General features: G+C 44.3%; 2 protein-coding genes across 2 annotated transcripts; one reads left to right on the top strand and one right to left on the bottom strand.

Annotated features, from left to right (window-relative positions):
- Window positions 1–30: 30 nt before the first annotated feature.
- On the bottom strand, window positions 31–1,968 carry LOC120111596 (chalcone synthase-like). Its single transcript, XM_039129015.3, has 2 exons — window positions 1,682–1,968; window positions 31–1,240 (listed from the first exon to the last, which is right to left on the bottom strand). The coding sequence occupies exons 1-2, from the start codon at window positions 1,857–1,859 to the stop codon at window positions 249–251; spliced, it is 1,170 nt and encodes a 389-aa protein (XP_038984943.1). The 5' UTR covers window positions 1,860–1,968; the 3' UTR covers window positions 31–248.
- A 9,885-nt stretch (window positions 1,969–11,853) lies between these two features.
- Window positions 11,854–25,709, top strand: LOC149753539 (uncharacterized). Its single transcript, XM_089923553.1, has 5 exons — window positions 11,854–12,262; window positions 12,373–13,756; window positions 24,862–25,017; window positions 25,081–25,520; window positions 25,615–25,709. The coding sequence occupies exons 1-5, from the start codon at window positions 11,854–11,856 to the stop codon at window positions 25,707–25,709; spliced, it is 2,484 nt and encodes an 827-aa protein (XP_089779679.1).
- Window positions 25,710–26,800: the final 1,091 nt, after the last annotated feature.

Raw genomic sequence — 26,800 nt, 5'->3', positions numbered from 1 at the left:
TTCATTAAGATCTCCCACTTAACTAATTCCTTTTATTTTTTTTTTACTTTGAGTAAACACTTCAGTATTCTTGAAGGAAGATACACTTACTGATTGAGTATGACACTCTACCAGCCTTTTCATTTAGTCATTTATTCATTGCATATATCATACATATAGTCTTTTAAAATATTGTTTAGTTGAGCACTACTTGAACTGAAGCAACGAGAAAAAAATGCAGCAATGGAACCATGGTGGAGCCTGAAACCCTAAATAGCGACACTTTGGAGGACGACGGTCTCCATGGTGAGCCCTGGTCCGAATCCATAGAGCACTCCCCAGTCGAGCCCCTCTCCAGTGGTCCCTTTCCCTTCCTTCGCCGACCGCTTCCTCATCTCGTCCAGTATGAAGAACACGCAAGCGCTGGACATGTTCCCGTACTCGCTAAGCACGTGCCGCGTCGCCCGGAGCTTCTCCGGCTTCAGCTTCAGTTTGGACTCGAAGGCATCAAGTATGGCCGGGCCACCAGGGTGCGCAATCCAGAACAAGGAATTCCAGTCAGAGATACCCAGCGGCTCGAACGCCTCCTCCAGGCTCTTCTCGATGTTCTTGGAGATAATGGTGGGGACCTGGTTGAGGAGGTGGAAGGTGAGGCCCACTTCCCTGAGGTGGCCTTCGATGGCCCCCTCGCTGTCCGGCAGTATCAGCTGAGCCGCCGAAGCCATTCGAAAGAGCGGCCTCTCGACACCTTGGATCGGATCCGCTCCGACGATGAGTGCCGCTGCACCGTCGGCGAAGAGGGCCTGGCCCACGAGGTTGTCGAAGTGGATGTCGTCGGTGCCTCGGAAGGTGACGACGGTGATCTCGGAGCACACGACAAGCACGCGAGCACCCTTGTTGTTCTCGGCGAGGTCCTTGGCGATGCGGAGCACGGTCCCGCCGGCGAAGCAGCCCTGGTGGTAGAGCATGACTCGCTTGACGGACGGGTTGAGGCCGAGGAGCCTGATGAGCTGGTAGTCGGCCCCGGGCATGTCGACGCCGCTGGTGGAGCAGACGACGAGGTGAGTGATGTTTGACTTGGGGCGGCCCCACTCCTTGATGGCCTTGACGGCTGCTTCCTTCCCCAGCTTCGGCACCTCCTCCACCAGGATGTCCTGCCGGGCATCCAGAGAGGGCGCCATGTAGGCGCACATGTTCGGGTTCTGCTTCAGGACATCCTCGGTGAGGTACATGTACCGCTTCTTGATCATGGATTTCTCACCTGCAACGTGACGCAGCAAAACAAGGTTAAAAAAAAACGAGCGACTTGCATGTGTATCTTTCATTCATGAGTTTGGATGATAATATTGAACGATCATTTTGCTAATTTCTCATCATCGAGGATAGGTTACTTTAAGAGGGAGAATCGATCGAGGCATGTCGTAGGATGATGGCAACCACTAATTGTTGCATGCCTGAGAGTGTTTGGATACATATGTGTTACGGACAGCTCCCTCCATATTCTTTGTTTTTTTATATTTGGAGGAAAGATGGGAAGTTGGGAACACGATCGGAAGGCTCCGGCTCCCTCCATATCATGATTCATGCATGCATGCTCACTAGGTGTCATGAGATAGAGCGAACGTGCCAAAGTGGTTTCTAAGTATAATACCAAAAAAGTATACGAGGAAGCAAGGCATGCAACAATTAATTAAGCTCTTACATATGCGCTTGAACTTCTCTTTGAGCTCGTGCTTGTGCTCATTGTTGGTGATTCGGAAGTAGAAGTCGGCGTAGGTGCTCTGGTCGACGGCATGAGGAGGGTTGGCGGTTCCGATGGCCATGATCGTGGCCGGGCCGTCAGCCCTCTGTGCCTTGCGAATGGACTCGATGCTGGCCATTCTAAGTGGAAGGGAGATGGAGAGACGGGCAGCGGTTGCTGAAGGTTTAATTGTTTAGGATAGAGCGCCGAGGAGTGTGGAGGGGCATGCTCTTGGCTTCCATATATGTAGCCCCTTTGGGTGGTATTATTAAACGTTTTATAAAACGTGGTATTATAAAACGTCCTGTCCCACCTAACCCAATCATGGCGCGTGCTATGCACCAACCTTTGCCTTCTTTGTGCAATGCGTGCGTCGGATGATGGGGACTTCGCTATATATGAAGCGTGTGGGTTTGGTATATTGAAAATATTTGCCTAAAATTATTATATTTTTATGTTATTAAAATATTATAATAGAATTATTTACTAAAATAAAATTAGAAGGTTGAAAAGAGTTTGTTTGGATTGAGACGTGTGATGTAAACTGTTTTAAGAACATGATTCGCTCTATACGTACGGTTGTGGTTCAAATTTGGCACAGGTTTGCGGCGATCTCGTTCCTAAGGTATAACTACACGACTCAGTTCAATTTTCCTCGAACGAGCATGATCGCTGAGGAAGCTTGATCCGATCGACTGTTTCAAATGCCTGATGATAAAGAACATTTGAAAGAAGTTTAGAAGAAGAGAAAAAGAAAAAAGAGAAAATAATTCTCTATTTTGTCTTGGAAAGTAGAGAAGTAGTAATATAGAACCGATACAATGCGGTGTTTTCAGAATACGTTTCAGAAATATCGCATCCTTACGGAAACTAGAACTAACGTTTTTTTCCAAAGAGTTGCATTTTTTCTAAAATGAAGCGTCTTATGAAAAAGATAGGTATTTTAAAGTATTTAAACCATCTAAAATTTAGGAGATAATGTTGGTTTATTTATTTTTTAAAATTTAAATCTGTTTTCTAAGTTAAAACTCCAACAATCCTCCACAAAAGAAATTAATTTAGAAAAAAATATAAAGAAAAATATCTGGGCCATTTATATTATACAATAGGCGAGGTGTTTCGTGGACAATTTAATCTCATTTTGTATTGATGGTATTTATCTGTATAGATATGAATAATTGGATTGGATTAGAATGAAAAGGCAGTAAAGGATCCAAATCTCTGAGGACCCGGACAAACTTTCAAAATCTATAAAAAATACAAATAAATGCATCTGGGACAGCATCTGTCAGTGAAATGAGCTCAGTTTTATGTTCATTCCGAAGCAATATAATCATTCAGTTGACTTTGGTTTCTACTGAAGTTTTCTAAATTCCTTACCAATGAACAATGAGAAAATGCATATAGTATTACTTTGTGCCCCACCTGTCAATTTTCTAGCATGCAAGCAACATTTGGGTTATTAAAATTTCATCAAGGATATTAATTTAATATCACTTTGTATTGATAGTATTTATCTGAAGAAACCATAGTGGATAAGATTTTGAACTAGGTCCTTTGACTCATACTTCTACTTATCACTCTTGCAGTACGGATCAATTAGGTCTTTATGTTGTTAGCCCCATTTAAAAGCCTTACACTTAATTAGTACTTTGATTGTTCATAAGAATTTTGTATAGGTCAGCCCAAACTGAGAAGTAGTAATGCAAATTGAGTAATCAAATACACTGGACCCAATGCCTATTTATGGACTCTATCTGGTGGCCGATACGGTGCAACATTTCTAAGCTATACGATGTTTCGAAATCATCGCATTCCTACGAAAACTGGAACCAACGTTCTTTTTCGAAGAGTCACAGCTCTTCTAAAAAAAGCATATGAAGAAAAAGATAAGTATTTTAAAGTATTTAAACTATCTAAAATTTAGGAGATAAGGTTGGTTTATATATTTTTTAATTTAAATTATTTGTCAAGTTAAAATTCGTACAAGGGATATGGGGTTTGTTGGCTGTAATACTTGTTGACAACTACCAGACTGGTTAGAAGAGCATCCCTAGCTCCTTCAAGCCGGCATATGATGATGCTTCCAATTTTGATCCTTGAAAAATTATATTAAATAATCTTTACTAAAAAAATTAAATCAAATAGTCTCCCTTGATCCATGAAAAGAGTTTTTTTGGGTGGCTGGGGGAGTGTGGGTAGGAGGAGAAGAAGGGGTGCTGCTAGATGTGTAGGAGAAATATGGCCTAGAAATTACTAGCTGCTATTTTTATTATTTTAGATAAGTGTTATAAAGAAATAATCTACTAAAATAGATTCAAAAGATTGAAAAAATTTTATCTAGATTAAGATGTATGAAATACACTATTCTAAAAACATGATTTGCCTCTTATACGCAAGTTTATAATGATCTCATCTCTAAGGTACAATAACTCGACTGAAGCCAATTCCCCTTTAACAAACACGATCCCTTGGAGGCTTGATCCGAAGGACTTCCTTCAATTGCTTAGAAAAGGAAGGAGGAAACTTGAAAAAATAATACTTTAGAATAGTAGTATCATAAGAGATATCAGAGGAAGTGGGAATGGAATATCGCATAGTGCTAGACTCATAGTGTATTTAAGAAATTTGTCCGGACGACCGAGGAGACATCTTGGTTCTGGGAATACATGATTTTACTGAAACATCGTATCTCTTCGAAAAGCAATATTCTTTTATGAAGGATCGTAACATTTACAAAAAAGTGTCTAGAAAAAATATTTTAAAGCATTTAAATCAACTAAAATTTAAAAATGAGATCAATTTTTTTGTGTAAATTTTTTTATAAAAAAATAAACAACATGATCCAATCAACAGCAGAGAGCGAGATATAGTATTATATATAGAAAGAGTGGAGGATCGTTAGTTTGCTATGTTTGTGGTTTGGGGACTTTGGCGTGGGTTGGGGCCTTTGGCATTTAGATTTTTGCTTCCTCTTGTTGGTACGTGTGGAGTGGGAACGAAAAGGGCGGGTGTGCGACTGGCTTGCGCCCAAAGAACTGCGATGCATGGTTCTCGTTCAACGAATGCCATGACCCATTGGGTGAGGAAAGACCATCACGGCCCCGCGACATCTTGATGGCACGTGTTCGTCACTCTTGGTCAGGCTACTTTCACTTGAATTCTATCATTAGACGGCCGAGATCCTGCTCCGTTGCTTTTTCGATTATAGGCAGCAATCGAGAAACATACCTCCATCCCTTAATCATCTCAAAGTGAACTTCGATGGTAGTATGTCAGTGGACGAGGTATCCGGAGGAATTGGCTTTGTGATCAGAGATCATCTCGGTAAGATGATAGCAGCTGGTGGTTGCCGCACGTCTGGACTTACTGTAGTTGGGGCGAAGCTGCGGGCAGCTTGGAAGGGGATATTCTATGCGAGGTGGGTACTTGGTACTGAGCATATATGCCTTGAGGGAGACTTCTCTGTGGTGATCGATTGGATTCGGAGAGTGGACAGATATGGTGATGGTCATCCTTTTATCCGTGATACCCGTAGATTGGCTCAGGAGCTGAGCGACTTTCAGGCTTTACATGTTTTTCGGGAGGCGAACAGCGCAGTAGACTGGGTTGCCTCATTTGTTGCCCGGCACTCCGGGGAGATCACATAGACATCTGTAGGAGATATTCCTCCTACCTTGTACTTTTTACTTTCTTTTGATATGGCTGGATGTACTCAAGTTAGAGCTATATAAAATGCCGTTTTCACCACACAAAAAAAAGAAACCATAGCCAATTTATTTCTCCGGTATCGTCTTTCTATAATTTTTTTATGAACTATAATACTGTTTTAGGCAGGATATACGCTGATGTAGTTGAGAATTGCATGACCACTCATCGACTAAGACAAAATCAAACCCTCTTTATCCAAGTATATTCTTATTCCCGAGAATGCTAATGAATTTTGATCCTTTGCCATCAGTTACATCCAAAAACACCCCGTCATTGTTGGTTTATTAGATGGCATGAGTCTTAACTAATAGAGGAGATCCAATATAGAGGGAAGAGAAAATATATAGAAAGGATAGGTTTTGGACACCTAATGTGATTATTAGTATTTTTAGTATTTGTTACATGAGAAGAAAAATTATATGATGGTTCTCAAGTTGCTTCTTGTAATAGTTAGGCTCACTTCCACCAAGTAAGGTTTTTAGTCCAGAGATATAAATTATCTTATTGAGTGAACGAGACCAAGATGAATCATTATCATGGCTTATACGGTAAATGAAGAAATTTGGAAAGAGCCAAAAATTTTGAAAATCTCAGCCAAACATTTAGAACTTAGAAATTAAAATCTTGAAATATATGATAAATATGAGATTATCAATTATATCAAAATATTAATTCAAAATTTATTAGTCAAAATAATTTTATTAGTCAATATGAAGATATTATGTTGATCCATATCTCAAATTTTGTTTGTTCATAATGATCGACATAATGAGATTGAAATTTTTATATTATATCATGCTCGATACTAAAACAAATCAAGATTTTAGCCAAGGTGAAAATCTTGCACTCGGACCATCTAAATATATATTTTACCTTCATGGATCATTGACCACTCCGCTTTACCTTTTTGTGTTGTACGATCTGTCTCAACCCCATCAAATCCCCTCGTTTTTTCTCCCTAAAATACCGAGGCAATCACACTCAGAGAAAGAGAGGGACAGAGAGAGAGAGAGAGAAAGGGCAGGCGCGCTAAAAGTCATGTTCAGTCGTCGCTCCGTGGGTGGCTGAAGAAGCAGCACCACGTTCATCGTTTGGCGGCTTTTTTTACATGGGCAGTCGAAGAAAAAGCACCGAGAAACTCATCACCTGCTTCCCTTGTAGCACGACAATCTCCGGCTGCTACCTCGGCAAAATTGATAATCTGAGTGATGACCGAAGGGATGATTGATAGTTGTACTTAAAAAATTAATTGGAGAGTGTTTATATGGTCCGGCCAATGCCAGCCGACGGTGCCTTGCCTGAGCGCCGTTAAGAGACCTTCATCGGAACTACTGAAGTGGTCAACGGCCAAAGCCCTTCCAGCCGTGTTTTTTCGGATGACTTCGTTTCAGGACGAGAGCAGAACTTAAAAATCACCTCAGGCCAACTAAAAATATGATATGAAATCCCCACGAAAATACAAAAAAATATTCAATATGAAGACTTCGGGCAGAAGTCTAATTTCAAGCAATAAAATAGACCCTCGTAAAGACGGCTTAGAAGCGACTTTAAGGCATTGCTCATTTGACGGAGCAAGGCAAAGTGCTAAAATTAATTTTGGGTCATCACCTGGACACCTACCCACCATCTGCAAAGAATCAATTCTAGCTGATGGTACGCTCAACTACGTCATTCATAATCACCTAACCTCTTAGTGGCCATGGTAAGGGAGCAGGAGAGTTTACTTCCTTTACTTTCACAATCGCCTGCCACATTTGAGCAAACACCTACCGCAGATTTGACTGTACTTGCTTAGTTGCTTGCTAGGGTTGGATTCTCGCCAAGTTGGTAGTTGTCGAACAATATATATATAATTTTTGGCATATGGAATGTTGATATCAATGACTCGGTTTCTGTTCCGTTGAGGTAATTTTGTCTTAATTTGATTCTTGTAAGGGTAAGATCAGATAATTTTGTAATTGTTTGACGGGCTTTTTGTTTGTAAGACTCGGAATTCGTTGGACAAGCTAGGGCAATTTTTAATTCCAAGACAAGGTAAATATTCAACTCTGATTGCACTAAACAATTGTATATGGGAGTGGGTTCAAACTACAATGTATCCAAAATGAAAGTAATAAGCTAGAAAAAAAATACAAATTTTGGACTTTCAATGACTTAAACACTTTTTGGGGCTTAGAAAAATCAAAAGTGGGAGAAGGCAATATGGTTTTCTTTATACCTTTATTGAATGATCCTAGTTAGTGGCACTGGCTCCATATATGGGTCTGATTTTGGTGTATGATTCACACACGTAAACTGTTTTCATTTGGTATGTGAAGGATGTTAGGGTGGTTGTGGCAAATGGGGGTGTAAACCAGCCAGGTTCAAACATAACAAGAATAGCGCAAGCTCAGTATTTGAACTTAAGCCATTTTAAGCTGGACTTGAGCTACTCTTGAACAACTGACTATCTAAGAAGTTCTAGAGAAACTAAAATCCCGAAAAGCCTTTACATGTATACCTTGAGCTATTCTGCACTATAGTTAAATATACTCTTTTGTGTATTATGATGATAATTTATGATATAAAATAATTTTATTTATAAATAATAATTAAATAATATATGATATATTAATATATATCAAATATATATCAAATATATATATATATATTTGCATTCCAAGTTTAATCTAATTGAGCATAAGCAAGTCTATCTAATCCTAGGTTGTCTTATTTAGCAATTAAACGAGCCATATTTGAGCCAAATTTCCAATTGAAACATAAGCGGCTGATTGAAAAGATGGTTGGTTCGGCAGCCCTAATAGCTTAAGTGGCAGTTGGGCCATTATATTTGCCATCATATCTTTAACTACTATGCTCATAGGAATCATTTTTATTATATGACCTATCCTTAATTGGGACTAATAAGAAGCGAATAATACCCGGTCTATCTCAAGAAGGTCTAATAGTGTTTTTGGCATAGTCTGTATAGTTTTATCTATTTGAAAGGCCGAAACCTTCCAAAATTTTAAAAATTAAATAGGAATTGTTCCAATTTTCAGAAAGAGTTGAATTTCACATATTGGAGATCGTCATCACTTGGAGATAGCAAGCACTCCAAACAAGTGCATTAAGCTACAAAATATAATTCATAAAGAGTTAATTATCATGTACTCAGTCTTGTAGATAATGTTCTAACCTATAGTTTTTTGCAACCTGTCTGTTGTTCATTCGTTGAAATAAGACATACAATCCTTGTTCCCATAAGATGTCTTTCTTGCCGTATCTTTAATTCTTTTTGTAGAGGGGGCAACATTATATTTGATTGCTAAGGAACATCACACAGTGTTAATCGAGCATTTTGAAAAGAAGCCATAGGCTTATGTTCTAGATAAGGCTTATGCTAATGGTCATGCTCCTTAACTTTGCAACCAAAAATTTTGGGTTGAGTCTAGGATGCATCCAAGTACCGAGACTATAACAATATAATACTTCACCCAAAAAGCTAATCGGAAGATATTATTTAGACTCTTTGGCCTTGTATAAGTATGAAGATCTATCCATTATCGATATAAGACTAAACACATGCTCAAACAAGTTTTGATATACTCTATTTAAGCTTTAACGTCCTTACCAGTTTAAGGGTCCACATTTGTTCAAATCCAATCGTAAGTACTATAAATATAATCATGAACACCATGATTAGCTCAGAGTCAACCAAAATGATCCCATGCGTGCTATAGAGTATATATCGATATAGATCGGGTGCCATTATTATACCTTTCGCAACAACCCAGGACTTTATTTAAAAGGATTAGCCAAAAGACATTAGTTGGGTGCCTTGGCCCTATATAGATATCCTAAATCTACATACTAATGTGGGACTAAAAAATATGCCCGCATGAGTCCTCACAGTGACCAAAGTAATTATAGTTAAATTAGGTAATTCTCCCTCCCTTACTATTAGAAGAAAAAAACACCTTAAAGCTCACATTTAAATTTGACTAAAAAAATAGTGATGCTACTATAATGATAAAACAACCACAGCAATGGTCAGTTATGGCCACCATTGTTATTAATTAGCCTTTTGGCACCTTTTAAGAAAAGAAAAGCAAAAACGGTTGAAGCAATGGTTATTCTTGACTTCCTGAAAGAGGCTACTAAGAATAACAGTCAAAAATCCTCAGCTTGGACGTGACAATCTGGGGAGAGGAGAGAGAGAGAGAGCGGGAGAGGAGAGAGAGAGAGAGCCGCTTTGATAGACGTGCGGTCTCTCGGGGATTTCCTCGAACGGCTGTAGGGGTTTCAATGGCCGCTTCCAGCGTTCATGAGAGGGGGACTAGGAAGGAAGGGAGATCCGGCGGGCTGGGGCAGCATCCTATCCGGGCTGAGGCGAGAGGTGCGTCCTGGGCGGCGGTAGCTAGGGGACCGACGAATCAGGGGAGATGGAATCGCCACCGGATCTCGGAGCGGGAGCTGGGAGTTCTACAGAGCCACTTCACGGAGGTGTTGGAGGTCCCGGAGGAGACGCTGGAGAGGACCAGGGAGGAATGGCGAAGCACCTCGGTGTTTATGCAGAGCGTGGGGCGGAAGGTGCCGGCGGAGTGGGTTGGACGGGAGCTGCGACGTTTGGGGAACCTGGACTACAATGTTGAAGTCATTACATTGGCTGATGAGGTACTGGTGGCTCGCTTCGCCTGCGAGAAAGACCGGGAGGAGATGCTTTTGAGAGGACCGTGCTTAGTGGCCGGTCAGCTCTTCACAATGGAGCGCTGGAGGCCGAACTTCATCACCGGCTCTGGCGATGCGGGACGGGTGGTGGCGTGGTTGCGCCTCCCACGCTTGCCGTTGGACTTCTGGGCAAAAGAGACTTTACTCCAAATAGCCGCGACGGCCGGGAAACCTCTGGCTTTGGATGCGGCCACTGACCAAGGGAGGAAGAGGGGCTTTGCAAGAGTTAAAGTGGAGATCGATATCAGAGTTCCTCTGAAACCGGGAATTTTTATGAAGGGAGCTAAGGAGGGATTGGAGAGGAAGATCTGGCAGGAGTTTGTGTATGAAAATCTTCCTGAATACTGCTATAGTTGCGGTCGCATCGGTCATGGGGAGGCGGCCTGTGTGTTCTCGTCTCCGGTGACGACCGATGTGGAGATGGGAGAGGGCTGTAATGCCCGGAACCCTGACAAAGGTAAGGCACCAAAGGTATCGGAGGAGCCTCTGATCTACGGACCTTGGCTCTCAATGAACTGGATTAATGGTCCCGAGGCTCCCGTGGGGAGGAGTGGGAAGACGAAGGCGACGGGGACGAGTACCAGCACAGGTTCGGTGTCGGCGGCTGCTACGGTGGCCCCTGGCGATGGAGGAGCAGGACCGCGGCCGTCAGGGTCCCCAATAGATCTCGAAGGTTGGCAAAAGCCAACCAAGGTTGCTAGGCGGAAGTCGCCGGAGAAGACGGCCGTGGGTGGATCGAGTGTGGAGGTGGACGATGGGTTGAGTCAACCAGCTGTGCAGTCCGAGTCGAACCGTGAATCGGTGAGGGGGCTCGGAGGGGGGAATCGCTCCTTCGCGCTGGGCCAGGTGGATCTGGGTTTGACTGGGCCGGGCCTAAGCCCGCTGAAAAGGGCCCGTAGTCCAACTAAATCTCATCGGGCCCCGCCAGCATCTGGGCCGTATAAGGGAGCCGGGCCGTCGACTGCCAACGGCCCGCCTGCGACACCGAAGCGGGATGTCCCTCCCCGGGGAGATGGTTTCCGTCTGGCCGGAGGTGCCCGCAGACGTAGCAAAAGCTCGCCGCCGCCCCTTGCGATGGAGGACACGTCCAAGCTGGGGCAGGAGGAAACTGGAGATGGCCGGCAGTCCGGGGCAAATTCCACAGCTCGGCGGGGGCTGGCAAGAGCGGCGTCGGTTGCGGCGGAGCTGTTGGCGACGGTGATGGGCGAGCCGGCGGCAGGTGTAGCTGGGTCGATGGTGTCGGCGGCAGCAACGGGAGCAGACGAAGAGGAGGTGGTGGCCTGAGTTGGTGGGGGAAGCACCATCCTCAAGGTGAGCTCAGGGGGAGGAGACTGTGACAAGGCGTGCCGGCTGGCACGCCAACACAGTAGTGCTCTCTGTGATGGGGGCTTTCACTATTCTGATCCTAATCTAATGGGGAGCGTGGCTGATGGCCCAGACCGTGTGGATGGGGGACTCTGTGGTGATGGCTATGAGGTGGGATCACAGCACAATCAAGCTGTGAATTCAGAGGAGCTAGTGTGCCAATTGGCACAATCCCACAGTGGGTCACACAAGGAGGCTCTGCAGCGACTCTTGGCTTCGGCTAAGGGGGTGAAGCACAGTGGGTTGGAGATGGGAGGAGATTTGGGGTGTGGTGAGGAACCGGAATTGGAAGCAAGAAGTGACAGCGGCCCGAAGGTTGCGGGTTGCGCCGACGCCCCCAGTGCATCATGAGAGCCCTCCTTTGGAACTGCCGGGGTGCAGGGAAGCCTTCCTTTGCTCCGGCTTTTCGTAGGTTGGTGCATCTGCATAGACCTGAGATTTGTGTTTTGTTTGAGACTCGATTATCCGGGCGGAGCCTTCAGAAGGCTAGAGCTGCAGTTCCGAGGTCTTGGGGATTTCATGCAGTGGAATCTCAAGGTTTATCTGGTGGTATTATTGTGACTTGGGCACAAGGGGACTATGAAGTTGATGTATTCAATGTATGCAAACAAGAGGTTATCCTAGTAATATCGGAAGCTAATCGCAGCCCTTGGGTACTAGCAGCAGTGTATGCCAGCACAGACTACAGAGAGCGCAGGCGGTTGTGGGCGGAGGCGACTCAGCTTATAAATCAGGGATATCCTATGATAGTGGCAGGTGATTTCAATTGTATTGTTGATCCTCAAGAGAAGAGGGGGGGAGGGCCTTTACTTACAGAAGGGAAATCAGGGAGTTCCAGGAATTTATTATGTCAAATGGATTGATAGATTTGGGGTTCTCGGGCCCACAATTTACTTGGTGCAACAATCAGCAGGGGCAGGCCCGGGTTTGGGAGAGATTGGACAGAGCCTTTGCCACACCAGGGTGGGTTCAGTGTTTCTCTGACTATCAGGTCCGTCATCTGCCGAGGATTGCATCCGACCACTGTCCCTTACTGGTTAGTACTGATGCAGTTGTCTCTTTTCGCTCCCCCTTTAGATTTGAGAAGTTTTGGACGTGTTATCCACGGTCTTGGGAGATTGTTAGGGCGGCATGGGGCGTACCGGTGAGAGGTGATGCTATGTATCGTGTGTCTCGTCTATTGGAGCTGACGAAGAGAAGGTTGAAAAGGTGGAACCAGGAGGAGGTGGGGAATATTTTTAGGAGGATTGAGGAGGCCGAGGAGGCCATTGCCAAGCTACAGACTCAGGAGGCCGGGGAGGGAGGCTTGGCAGAGGAGGAGTTGGGGGAGCTCAGGTCACTTCTAGCCATGCATGATTCCCTTTTGAGACAGCAGGAGATCCTGTGGAGACAGAAATCGAGGGTACAGTGGATCCAGGAGGGGGACCGGAATACTAGATTTTTCCACCAGGCGGCAGTAATTAGGAGGCATCGGAACAGGATCAGGGCGATCAGGGATGAGGATGGGCAGCTAGTGGAGGACCCAGATATGATTCGTAGGGTGTTGGAGGGCTTTTTCAGGGCTAGATGGTCTGAGCAGACGGGCCCCGTGGCTTCAGAGGGTCCTGTGCCACCTTCGATACGGGTGGTGGAGGAGGATACAGCAGCACTGATTAGGCCGGTATTGGCTAGGGAGATTCAGGAGGTGATGTGGTCCCTTGAGGGGGACAAGACACCCGGCCCGGACGGCTTTCCACCATTTTTCTTTCGGAGGTACTGGATGATTGTGGGACAGAGGGTGACGGAGGCCATACAGCAGTATTTTAGTACAGCCGTGATGTCTACAGATTGGCAGAGGACCCTAGTCACCCTGATACCGAAGCGACAGGATGCTTCTGAGCCGAGTCACTTTCGCCCGATCAGCCTGTGTACTACTTTGTACAAGGTGACGGCGAAGATACTAGCTTTGAGACTGAGAGATATTCTACCGAGACTGATTAGCCCGGAGCAGGGGGCTTTTGTGGGAGGGCGGAGTATTACAGATAATGTCCTTATTGCGCAGGAGTTTATGTTTGATCTTGGTAGGGCCTCTAGTAGGAGGAGTTTGATGGGGATCAAGCTTGACATGGAGAGAGCATATGATAGGATGAGATGGGATTTTGTGCAGCAGTCCTTGCAGGGATTTGGTTTTCCTGAGGCATGGATCAGATGGGTTATGGGATGCATCAGAGCCCCCTCTTTTGCCATCCCGGTAAATGGATCGCCTTCACGGTATTTTGAGTCTTCTGGGGGATTGCGTCAGGGATGCCCCCTCTCTCCACTGTTGTTTATTATATGCGCAGATGCACTTTCCCGGGCCCTTCGACATGCAGTGAGCTCCCAGGAGCTGGAGGTCTATAGGCCGTGTTGGATTGCCCCACAGCGGCGCGACGTTCGCGGCGGAATCCGCATGCCGGGCCCGGTGCATCGCATACGCCGGAACAGGATCGGGTAGATTTCAAAATTTTTCTGAATCAAAACGATTCAGAACCCTTTTGAATTAAGATGGGGACTAAACTAAGATCTAATAATTAATTATGAATTGTTAAACTACTAGAAAATCAGAAATATAAAATTTCAAATGAAGATCTCATCTTCACCTTTGTGCGGGTAGAAGAACACCGCAACCGATGATCGTGGTTTGGTTCCTTGTAGCCGCACAAACGTCCGGCCTCTACAAGTATCCACACGAGGTTGCTGAAGATCAGAGATGGGGCTTCACCGGGGTGCTAGCTCCTTGCAAAAGCCTCTCTTGGATGTCGAAGAAGAAGGAAGAAGAAATCACAAGGATCCCACCTTGTGCAGCCTTCAAAAGGAAGAAGAAAACCCTTCACCTTTTTTTATTCTTTTCTCTCCCTATTTGCTGATTTAAAAATCCCAAAAATTCCTTCTTGCTGCCCCACGGCTGGGAGAAGTTCTTCTCTTCAAACATGGGACGTGGGGCTCCCTTTTTATGGGGTTCAAAACCCTATGCGCCAGGAAACCTATTCCTAATAGGTTTCCTGGTGCCTTTCTTTATTGGCGGGCCCCAAAGAATCAAGGGGCGTTGGCTCCCAGCAAAGAAGGAGAGGGGGCCACGCCCCTCCTTGTCCTCTTGGCTGCCCCCTCTTGCCTATTTTGACCCCTCAAAATAAGGCATCAAGAGGGAGGCTCCAATAATAGGAAAAAGGCTGAATTTGGCAGGATTTTCAAGGACTCGATCTAGCCAACTTTTGACTAGGATTTGAGTCAAATTTCTTTGGGTCAGACCCAACATAATTTGACTCAATTAATCAGCAAAAGACTTAATTATAATCTAATTATAATTATTTAATTCTTCCATTTAACTCACTAACTCTTAGTGGGTTATTTTGTACATCAATCTTATTGACAATTGACATTGTGATTCCAAATCACAAATCGACAATCCTAATAATCAGAACCTCTAATGTGTGTGACCTCATAGGTTCTAATCTGACTGGTAATGAGACATATTGAGATCTCCATCTCAGTATCATTGAGAACTCCTTTCAATGGGTTGGAACGATTCCAACTCTACTCATTAGGGTTTATCGATCATCAAGATAATCCCTATGAGTCCCACCATCCACCAGTGATACCTAGCAGCATGTAGTGGCTACCCAGCAGAATAGAATGATGAACCTCTAGGTGCAGTTGTCATGTGTTACAGTCCTTCTATCGTGGATCCCTACAAGACGGAGGTCATGGATAACTCGTCAAACCCCTTCGTCTGTCATATGTCAAAATTTATTCGACTTAAGTTCGAGAGTGGAAAACTCTTTCTCTACTGTGCATACTGCCCCGGCCGAGGTCTTACGAACTCAGTCTTATAAATCACATAGGATCTCTCCTTATCTATCAAGGTCGATAGATTCCATATAGGTGCATACCCTACTCCTACAGTAAACTTACTGCAGCCAATCTACACTGCATGGACCCATATGGCTAGAGACCATGTATGTGTGCAGTCAAACTACAATAACCTCACTGTGAGTAGCCGAAGCACCGCAGGTCAAAGGACCAGTCACACTACTGCAACATCAAGCAAGTCACTGACGAGTGGATAGACATCCAAGTGACTTCTTGTCTTGGTCACGCTCAGTACCCTTGTTCTCTAACAAGCACCTGCACTATCACTTCAGTGTCCCTACACTGTGGACTCAAGTCTCGTCCATCCAGAGGGAAAGTGATCTGTGCACTGATCGGATCGATCACCGTCCTCGTGATGATCCATTGATCAAGAGCATTTAGAAACTAATCACCAATGATACATGGCTCAAATTCTCAACTCTTGAGAATATGTATCATCATCTTATTAATTTCTTAGACGATTCATAGACACATAAACAATATGAATGAAAAGATGCCTTTTATTTATTCAATAATAAATAGTCAAGTACAAAATTATGTCCCTAGAATCAACAATGTGTCAACCAAATTGGCTTCTAGGGCATACATCTAACAATCTCCCACTTGCACTAAAGCCAATTGGTCATATATCTTAGGCCCATCTTCTCAAGGTGGGCTTCAGTCTTTTGCTGACTCAGCTGCTTAGTGAACGGGTCTGCCACGTTATCCGCGGAGTCTACTCTCTGCACCTCTACATATTTCTTCTCAACATAGTCGCGTATGAGATGGAAGCGCCGCTCTATATGCTTAGACTTCTGATGAGACCTTGGCTCCTTAGCAAGGGCTATGGCGCCATTATTATCGCAGTAGAGTGTTATGGCATCTGATGTCATCACGTCCAACTCTGCAATGAATTTCTTGAACCAGAAGCCTTCCTTAGCAGCTTCAGAGGCGGCGACGTATTCGGCTTCCATAGTAGAATCAGCAATGATCGGTTGTTTAGAACTCTTCCAATTTACCGCACCACCATTGCACAAGAACACATATCCAGATGTTGACTTCCTGTCATCGACATCAGTCATGAAGTCTGAATCTGTGTACCCTTCTACTTTTAACTCTGATGATCCTCCAAAAACCAAGAATAAATCTTTAGTTCTTCTCAAGTACTTAAGAATATTCTTCACAGCTGTCCAGTGTTCTTCACCTGGATTCGACTGATATCTGCTTGTGACACTCACAGCAAGAGCTATATCAGGTCGTGTACACAGCATGGCATACATGAGGCTTCCTATTGCCGATGCATAGGGAATCTTGCTCATGCGTTGAATCTCTTCAGATGTGTTGGGGCACATCTTCTTGGAGAGATGAATTCCATGCCTAAGGGGTAAGAGACCCCTCTTGGAGTTTTCCATGCTGAACCTCTTCAGCACCTCCTCTATGTACATTTTCTGTGACAGGCCAAGCATCCTTTTAGATCTATCTCTATAGACCTTTATTCCCAAAATATAGGATGCTTCCCCAAGGTCTTTCATGGAGAATTCTTTTGACAACCAGACCTTGACCGAGGTTAGCATGGGAATATCATTCCCAATCAGGAGAATGTCATCTACGTACAGTACGAGAAAAACGACAGCACTCCCACTAACCTTTTTGTAAACACACGGTTCCTCTTCGTTTTTGATGAAATCAAACGTTTTGTTTGCTTCATTGAAACGAGTGTTCCAACTCCGAGATGCTTGCTTTAGTCCATAGATGGACCTTTGCAGCTTGCAGACCTTGTGATCTCCATCACTGGAAGTGAAACCCAAAGGCTGTTCCATATAGATATCTTCATCAAGATATCCATTCAGGAAAGCAGTTTTCACATCCATCTGCCAGATTTCATAATCATGAAATGCTGCAATGGCAAGCAATGTTCGGATGGATTTTAGCATGGCTACAGGTGAAAAGGTCTCCTGATAGTCAATGCCTTCGCGCTGACTATACCCTTTCGCCACAAGCCTTGCCTTATAGGTCTCTACCTCTCCATCCGAACCTATTTTCCTTTTGTAGATCCATTTGCATCCAATAGGTACAATACCTTCTGGTGGGTCTACTAAGGTCCAGACTTGGTTGGAATGCATGGAGTCTATCTCTGACTTTATAGCTTCCAGCCATTTCTCGGAATCGATATCAGATATCGCCTCGTTGTAGGTTTTGGGATCCTGTATGTGATCCCTATCTCCCACTAGGAACATTTCCTCGGTATCCTCTTCTAGTATACCTAAGTATCTATCGGGAGGATGGGAGACCCTACTAGATCTACGAGGTGGTCGAGGGACATCGTGTACTGGCTCCTTATGAATAGGTTCTATAGGATCCATGACTCGTTGCTTTTCAGAGACTTTCTCTTCAAGCTCAATTTTCCTCCCACTGCCTCTATCAAGGATAAACTGATTTTTCAAGAAGATGGCATGACGGCTCACAAACACATTGTGATCCTCTGAGACGTAAAAATTGTATCCTAATGACTCTTTAGGATATCCTATAAAACGAGCACTTATGGTCCTAGCCTCTAACTTGTCTGCCTGTAGTCTCTTGACGTGGGCCGGACATCCCCAAATCTTGAGATGACCCAGACTTGGTTTCTTACCATGCCATATCTCATACGGTGTGGTAGGAACGGATTTAGAGGAAACTCTATTCAATAAATAAATCGCTGTGAGTAAGGCATCTCCCTAAAGGAACATAGGTAAATCAGTGAAGCTCATCATGGACCTGACCATATCCAATAGGGTCCGATTCCTCCTCTCTGACACCCCGTTGAGTTAAGGTGTACCTGGAGGTGTCCATTGTGAGACTATGTCGTTTTCTTTGAGATAGTCCCGGAATTCCCCACTAAGGTATTCTCCTCCTCGATCTGATCGAAGAGCCTTAAGAGGTTTTCCAGTTTGTTTTTCTACTTCATTCTTGAACTCTTTGAACTTTTCAAAAGACTCAGACTTGTGTCTCATAAGATACACATACCCATACCGTGAATAATCATCGGTAAAGGTAATGAAGTAAGAATATCGTCCCCTGGCTAGCACATCGAATGGGCCACATACATCTGTATGTACTAGGGTAAGTATTTCAGTGGTCCTCTCCCCATGTCCTACAAAGGGCAGTCTAGCCATCTTTCCTTGAAGACAGGACTCGCAAACTGGATATGACTCGGAAGTCAATGAGCCGAGAAGCCCATCTTTATCCATTTTGTTCATTCTGTCTTCTCCAATATGGGCAAGCCTGAGGTGCCACAAATATCTTTGGTTTATCTCATCTCTGGATCTTTTGGATCCTTTGGCACTCACATCTTGCTCGGTAACATTCACAGATACATCCATATGTAAATGATAGAGACTGTCAATCATGAAACCACGTGCGACTATTTTATTTCTTAAATAAATAGAACAGCAGTCTTTGTCAAATGTAAAAACATGACCTTCCTGTGCTAGACATGAAACAGAAATCAAATTTCTGCTAGCAGCAGGTATATAATAGCAGTCTCTAAGTATTAAACTAAATCCAGACGGTAGTCGCAGATGGTAGGTGCCCACAGCCACAGCAGCAACTTTTGCCCCGTTGCCAACCCGAAGGGTTACCGCACCTTCCGCCAGCCTTCTACTTTCCTTTAGACCTTGCATGGTAGTGCACAAATGAGCACTAGAACCAGAATCTATAACCCAACTAGAAGTAGAAGAAACCGTTAGATTAGTTTCAATTATGAGCAAGTCTATACCTTCTGAAGGTGTGTCACCTTTCTTGTTCTTCAGGCTCTCGAGGTATGAAGGACAGTTTCTCTTCCAGTGGCCTTCGACATTGCAGTGGAAACATTTTCCTTTGTCGTTAGCCTTTTTCTTTTGAACTTTCTTCTTTGGCTTCTTGTCCTTCTTCTGCTTCTTAGCAGGCTTCTTTTTCTTCCAAGTAGACTTTCTCTTGGAACCAGAAGTCAACTCAGCAGCAAGGACATTGCCCCTTGAACCTTTCAAGGCTCTCTCAGCAGTTACCAACATGTTGATTAGTTCAGTCTTAGTGCATTCAATCTTATTCATGCACCATACAACTCTTGCAGGTGTGCCAGTATGTCCCTAGCAGTCTTCATATTTTCATGCTGGCATTGGAGTTCATTAGACATGGATGCCATCATATAGCATTTTACTCTAATGTCATCATCCAACCACTTTTTATGCATCTCACGCTGAACATCAGTAGGACGTGTTGGTAGTGTGGGGATATCTGAATCGAGTATGTAGCCTATTTTCTCACAGTCCAAAACAATTTTGAGATTTCTAAGCCAGTCCTTGTAATTGGTTCCGGTCAGTCGGTTGGTCTCAAGAATACGGGTCAAAGGGTTTGAAGCCGACATTGTATCTGCAGAGAGTAAAGATTCTAGTTAGACTTTTGTACTTGATCCTAATCTGTTCTAAGGTCTTTTAGAACAAATGTAACTCCCACTATTTTCTCGAATCCCTCACACTCCCCTGGTAGGGAAACGGAAATTCCACACGACTAGAATTTCTAGTGGGTACCGCGGTCCCACCAATTTACATGCCACCTCACCTAACAGTTATTGGTGACACATAGATTGATGAATGTACAACTCTTGTACAATGCTTCTCAAGCATGTTGCAGTGTAACTTGGTCTCTAAGCCATGAAAACCTCACCTAACAGTTATTGGTCCCATTTCTTAGTTAAGTCAGACCCACCGTATAACCGTAGGAATAAAGTCGTCATTGGGTCCTCACCTAACAGTTATTGGTGCCCAACCCCACCTTTACCCTACAACATCTCATGTCTATAGAGAGGTCCAGCCCCCCGATGCAACTTGACCACTGTGTCCAGCCGAGACAAATCAACATCAGAAAGACCTTAGCAGCTCTACTACAGTGGAAGACCTATTGACTTAATATTGGTTAATCAGGTCTTAGTGTTTGCAACTTGAGCTCTTCATAAGAGGTAATCGAACAATTGGCCAGGTAAGCAGGTGGGAGGCTCCCCTTACTCAGAGAGTAAGGTCCTAATTAAGTAACCACCTTTCATGCTTTCCTAGACACCAATTAGATCAATTAATCTAATATGACTTGCTCATGTCGGTTCACTCTCGACTTGATTGAGGAGGTTTTGATTTAGGTCTCAATTGGGTTTGCTACATCACATGTAAACCTATCTACCCGACTCTCATTCACATCACATGCAAACGGTACATCACAGGCAGTTATAATCGCAGCATCAAATTAAAGCTAAACTTTAACTAGGTGATGATCATGGATTCTAATTAGGTCGTATTACAAGCACATGCACATCAATCGATCAAGTGGTCTTCAACTCTTGAATTGGTTCCAAGCCTCCTTGATTCGATCCTTGATCAACTCTTGATCCCATCGCCATCAACTGCTTAGATCACCTTTCATCTCATGCCTTTGCTTCAACTTGATCGTTGATGTACATCACATCACAGAAATACAACCAGATGTAAAATAAAAATAAAATAAATTACATCTCCTTTTAGGAGGCACGCAGGCCTCTCAAAATATAAAATAAGATGCATGCAAGCATCTACAAAATTACATGACATTACAGATCACATCGCAGGTCATTACATTCGATACCAAAAGGGTTTGAATCCTATGATCATCACCACATGCATCTCATGCATGATTTTATCTAATCTGATTTTAATTTTATTATGCAACCATCTGAGATCCAGATCATGCAATACCTTAATTTTAAACATCATAATCATATCATAATTTTAAAACTAACATCGCATGATCGATCTAACAAAATCAGCATGCTGAAAATTTTCAGCAACACAAAATTTCAGCACGCAGAATTTTTCAGCATGCATAATAATTAAAAAATCAGAACTAATTCATAATTAATTAACTATTATCTTAATTGGATCCCCAAAACCATGGCTCTGATACCACTGTTGGATTGCCCCACAGCGGCGCGACGTTCGCGGCGGAATCCGCATGCCGGGCCCGGTGCATCGCATACGCCGGAACAGGATCGGGTAGATTTCAAAATTTTTCTGAATCAAAACGATTCAGAACCCTTTTGAATTAAGATGGGGACTAAACTAAGATCTAATAATTAATTATGAATTGTTAAACTACTAGAAAATCAGAAATATAAAATTTCAAATGAAGATCTCATCTTCACCTTTGTGCGGGTAGAAGAACACCGCAACCGATGATCGTGGTTTGGTTCCTTGTAGCCGCACAAACGTCCGGCCTCTACAAGTATCCACACGACGTTGCTGAAGATCAGAGATGGGGCTTCACCGGGGTGCTAGCTCCTTGCAAAAGCCTCTCTTGGATGTCGAAGAAGAAGGAAGAAGAAATCACAAGGATCCCACCTTGTGCAGCCTTCAAAAGGAAGAAGAAAACCCTTCACCTTTTTTTATTCTTTTCTCTCCCTATTTGCTGATTTAAAAATCCCAAAAATTCCTTCTTGCTGCCCCACGGCTGGGAGAAGTTCTTCTCTTCAAACATGGGACGTGGGGCTCCCTTTTTATGGGGTTCAAAACCCTATGCGCCAGGAAACCTATTCCTAATAGGTTTCCTGGTGCCTTTCTTTATTGGCGGTCCCCAAAGAATCAAGGGGCGTTGGCTCCCAGCAAAGAAGGAGAGGGGGCCACGCCCCTCCTTGTCCTCTTGGCTGCCCCCTCTTGCCTATTTTGACCCCTCAAAATAAGGCATCAAGAGGGAGGCTCCAATAATAGGAAAAAGGCTGAATTTGGCAGGATTTTCAAGGACTCGATCTAGCCAACTTTTGACTAGGATTTGAGTCAAATTTCTTTGGGTCAGACCCAACATAATTTGACTCAATTAATCAGCAAAAGACTTAATTATAATCTAATTATAATTATTTAATTCTTCCATTTAACTCACTAACTCTTAGTGGGTTATTTTGTACATCAATCTTATTGACAATTGACATTGTGATTCCAAATCACAAATCGACAATCCTAATAATCAGAACCTCTAATGTGTGTGACCTCATAGGTTCTAATCTGACTGGTAATGAGACATATTGAGATCTCCATCTCAGTATCATTGAGAACTCCTTTCAATGGGTTGGAACGATTCCAACTCTACTCATTAGGGTTTATCGATCATCAAGATAATCCCTATGAGTCCCACCATCCACCAGTGATACCTAGCAGCATGTAGTGGCTACCCAGCAGAATAGAATGATGAACCTCTAGGTGCAGTTGTCATGTGTTACAGTCCTTCTATCGTGGATCCCTACAAGACGGAGGTCATGGATAACTCGTCAAACCCCTTCGTCTGTCATATGTCAAAATTTATTCGACTTAAGTTCGAGAGTGGAAAACTCTTTCTCTACTGTGCATACTGCCCCGGCCGAGGTCTTACGAACTCAGTCTTATAAATCACATAGGATCTCTCCTTATCTATCAAGGTCGATAGATTCCATATAGGTGCATACCCTACTCCTACAGTAAACTTACTGCAGCCAATCTACACTGCATGGACCCATATGGCTAGAGACCATGTATGTGTGCAGTCAAACTACAATAACCTCACTGTGAGTAGCCGAAGCACCGCAGGTCAAAGGACCAGTCACACTACTGCAACATCAAGCAAGTCACTGACGAGTGGATAGACATCCAAGTGACTTCTTGTCTTGGTCACGCTCAGTACCCTTGTTCTCTAACAAGCACCTGCACTATCACTTCAGTGTCCCTACACTGTGGACTCAAGTCTCGTCCATCCAGAGGGAAAGTGATCTGTGCACTGATCGGATCGATCACCGTCCTCGTGATGATCCATTGATCAAGAGCATTTAGAAACTAATCACCAATGATACATGGCTCAAATTCTCAACTCTTGAGAATATGTATCATCATCTTATTAATTTCTTGGACGATTCATAGACACATAAACAATATGAATGAAAAGATGCCTTTTATTTATTCAATAATAAATAGTCAAGTACAAAATTATGTCCCTAGAATCAACAATGTGTCAACCAAATTGGCTTCTAGGGCATACATCTAACAGGCCGGTGGCGGAGGCTACACCGATTTCACATTTGCTTTTTGCTGATGACTGCCTCTTGTTAGTCCGGGCGACTAGGCAGGCTGCACTGAGTATTTGGAGGATTCTTCGAGATTATTGCTCTATGTCTGGTCAACGGGTCAATTTATCTAAGTCAGCAATTATTTTCAGCCCGAAGACCAAACTGACTGTGAAGACCTCCATTTTGGAGATTCTGGGAGTGGGTGAGCAGGAGGGCACGTTGAGGTATTTGGGAGTACCGATCTCCGGTCAGCGCTTACGCAGCAGTGATTGTACTTCTCTCGAGCTCAGTATCAGGCGCAGGTTGGAGGGATGGCAAATACACTCATTATCCATGATGGGCAGGATTACCCTGGTACGGTCAGTTCTTTCCTCTATCCCTGTCTATCTACTATCTAACTCCCTTATTCCAGTAGCGACAGTGAGGAAAATTGAGCAGATCTATAGGAACTTTATTTGGGGGAGGAACAGAGACGGGGGGGGGGGGGGGGGGGTATCCCTCTTATGGCTTGGGAGGTTGTATGTCAGCCCACGAGATATGGTGGATTGGGGGTGCAGTCCTTGGTGGCGAGACGGGAGGTCCTAGCGGCACGGCACGCTGCTAGATTTGTGCTGGAGCCTAGTGGCATGTGGTCTTCACTGATGAGGGCCAAGTATGGCGTCCTAGTGCCTGGGTCCTATGCTGGTCGTCGCCATTCACCGGTTTGGAGAGAGATTTGTGCCAGGGCAGGGCTGGTGCTTCCCGCGATTAGATGGGCCATTGGAGATGGGCGGTCCATTGATGTGTTGGAGGATTGCTGGGTGACGAAGCAGCCTATTAGCAGATTACCAGTTATGGTGGATACTTCGAGGTTAGCCGGCCTCAGGGTCAGAGATCTTATGGAGCCAGAGGGTGATCGCTGGAGGATGGAGTTGATCAGAGAGACCTTTGGGGAGCAGTTGGCAGAGATGATCCTGGCCCTACATATCCCTGCCCGAGGGGGGTTGGATAGACTAGTTTGGATGCCGTCAGGGCGATCTCAGGTGCGGGCCAGGGATATTCACACTTTTCTGTGCCGAGAGCCAGCACGGCAGATAGAGGGAGGATGGATTTGGAGGTTGCGGGTTCACCCACGGGTGGCGCTCTTCATCTGGAAGGTGGCATGGGGCTGCCTACCGACCAGGAGCTTGCTTGTTAGGCGAGGTATGAGGATTACTCAGTGTTGTGAGGAGTGCTCGGAAACCGAGGAGACGATTGATCACGCTCTTCTGCAGTGTCCCAGAGCTAGGGAGATTTGGCGCCTATCACCATCCGTATTACCCCATTCAGTCGAGTCGACACAGGATCTGATTCACTGGTTGAGGGTTTCCATGAGGAGGCCTAACACTGTTGAGGCCGGCATTTGCTGGGTATATATGGCTTATTCTATTTGGTTGGACAGGAATGCTAGCATCTTTGAGGGTAGGCGATTACCCCCACGGATGGTGGTGGACAGAGCCATGCGTTATGCCAGGGAGGTTACCACAGCTGCCATTAGCTTCACTTCTGAGATAGCCAGGGACATCTGGGGTACTCTTTCAGCTGCCACAGCGCCCAGGTTTGCCCTAGTTTCTTGGGTACCCCCACCCCTTGGTTATCTAAAAGTGAATTTTGATGGTAGTATGTCGGTGGACGGGGTGTCAGGAGGAGCTGGCTTTGTTATCAGAGACCATCGGGGTAGGCTGATTGCTGCTGGTGGGTGCCGTACGCCGGGATTTACCGCAGTTGGGGCAGAGCTGCGGGCAGCCTGGGAGGGCATAGCATATGCGAGGCGGGTACTTCGTGCTGAGCATATATGTCTTGAGGGAGACTCCTCTGTGGTGATCGATTGGATACGAGGAGTGGACAGATTTGGTGATAGTCATCCCCTCATCCGTGAGGTTAGGCGATTGGCTCAGGAGCTGAGTGACTTCCAGGCCGCACATGTTTTTCGGGAGGCGAACAGTGTGGCAGACTGGGTTGCCTCTTTTGTTGCCCGGCATTCAGGAGAGGTCATATGGACATCTGTAGGAGATATTCCTCCCACCTTTTACTCTTTGCTTTCCTTTGATTTGGCTGGATGTACTCAAGTTAGAGTTATATGAAATGCCGTTTCTACCAAAAAAAAAAAAAAATCCTCAGCTTGAATGGTGATGGAATGTTTCCTTTAATACAGCTAGTGGTTTTTCCGTAAATTCCCTGGTTTATACGTTTCCAGCCCAAGCAAAAGTTGCAATTGATTTCAGGAGACGTGAAATAGAAGAACTCTGACCGCAAGCGCGCGTCCAAAACTCAACTCCAAACCAGCTACGTGTCTGGTTTGGTTCGTGAATTTCCCTCCTTCTACTTCTTTGTTTTGGCCTCTTTTCCTTTTCCTTTTGAGCTGACTTTTCAACAAGTTGTTTACGTCAGGTCATCTTGCATTTAGTTTTTCGTACATTGAGAGTCATCTTACATGGTGTCGTGTAGAGTAGCTGCCTCATAACCAAAAAAGGGGCAGTTTTCTGAGACGCAGGCAACGTACTTCGCCTTCTAAAGCTATAGAGCACATGTTTGTATGACCAACAATTCCAATAATTATTTGGTAGCTGAGGTTAAGATGTCCTCGTGGTAACTAACTTTCTCATTGGAAGAGATGACTTCCGAGTCGGCACTCCCGCGATATGGCGTTCGATGTGGGGGTTCCATCCTGTACTTTATGATGGGATGTCTTCACCGATTTGGCCGGTCTCCAATTGATACGTTTTATAATTGATATTTTAGGGTGATGCAACTCGGTTTCTGTTCCATACTGAGGAAGTTTTGTCTTAATTTTGTATTTGTTTGACGGGCTATTTGGTTGTAAAACTAGGAATTCGTGGGAAGCAAGGACAGTTTTTCCAAGACAACGTAAATATTCAACTCTGCTCGCGCTAAGCAAATGTATATGAGAGTAGGTTCAAATTACAATGCATCCAAAATGAAAGTGATAAGCTAGAAAAAAAATCAAAAGAAATTTTGGACTTTCATTGACTTGAACACCTTTCACGGCTTAGCAAAATCAAAAGTGGGACAAGGCAAAATGGTTTTCTTATTCCTTTTTTGACTGATCCTATTTGGTGGCCCTGTCTCCATCGCTCTGATTTTGTTGTATGATCCACACACTTGAGCTGTTTCCATTTGGCATGTGAAAAATGATGCTAAAGTTGTTATGGCTAAAGGGGGTGGAGACAAGCCAGGTTGAAACATGCCAAGCATGGCGCAAGCTTGGTATTTGAATTTAAGCCATTTTGAGCTGGCCTTGAACTACTCTTGAACAGCTGATGATCTACAAAATTCAAGCAAAACTAAAATCCCTAAAAGCCTTTACATTCATATCTTGA

The sequence above is a fragment of the Phoenix dactylifera genome, chromosome 5, assembly GCF_051530095.1.
Source record: "Phoenix dactylifera cultivar Ajwa chromosome 5, Ajwa_hap1_PhDact_Kaust_v1.1, whole genome shotgun sequence".
Lineage (NCBI taxonomy): Eukaryota > Viridiplantae > Streptophyta > Magnoliopsida > Arecales > Arecaceae > Phoenix > Phoenix dactylifera.
Note: the sequence above shows the minus strand (reverse complement) of the source record. Positions and strands in the feature narration are given on the sequence as shown.

Bases quoted from the DNA above. Each gene is read 5' to 3' on its own strand.
- LOC120111596 (XM_039129015.3), bottom strand. From the start codon at position 1,859: ATGGCCAGCATCGAGTCCATTCGCAAGGCACAGAGGGCTGACGGCCCG. The intron at 1,241-1,681 runs GTAAGAGCTTAA...GTCACGTTGCAG, and splicing joins AGAGAAGTTCAAGCGCATAT to GTGAGAAATCCATGATCAAG.
- LOC149753539 (XM_089923553.1), top strand. From the start codon at position 11,854: ATGAGAGCCCTCCTTTGGAACTGCCGGGGTGCAGGGAAGCCTTCCTTT. The intron at 12,263-12,372 runs GTGATTTCAATT...ATGGATTGATAG, and splicing joins ATATCCTATGATAGTGGCAG to ATTTGGGGTTCTCGGGCCCA. The intron at 25,018-25,080 runs GTTTGCCCTAGT...TTTTGATGGTAG, and splicing joins TCAGCTGCCACAGCGCCCAG to TATGTCGGTGGACGGGGTGT.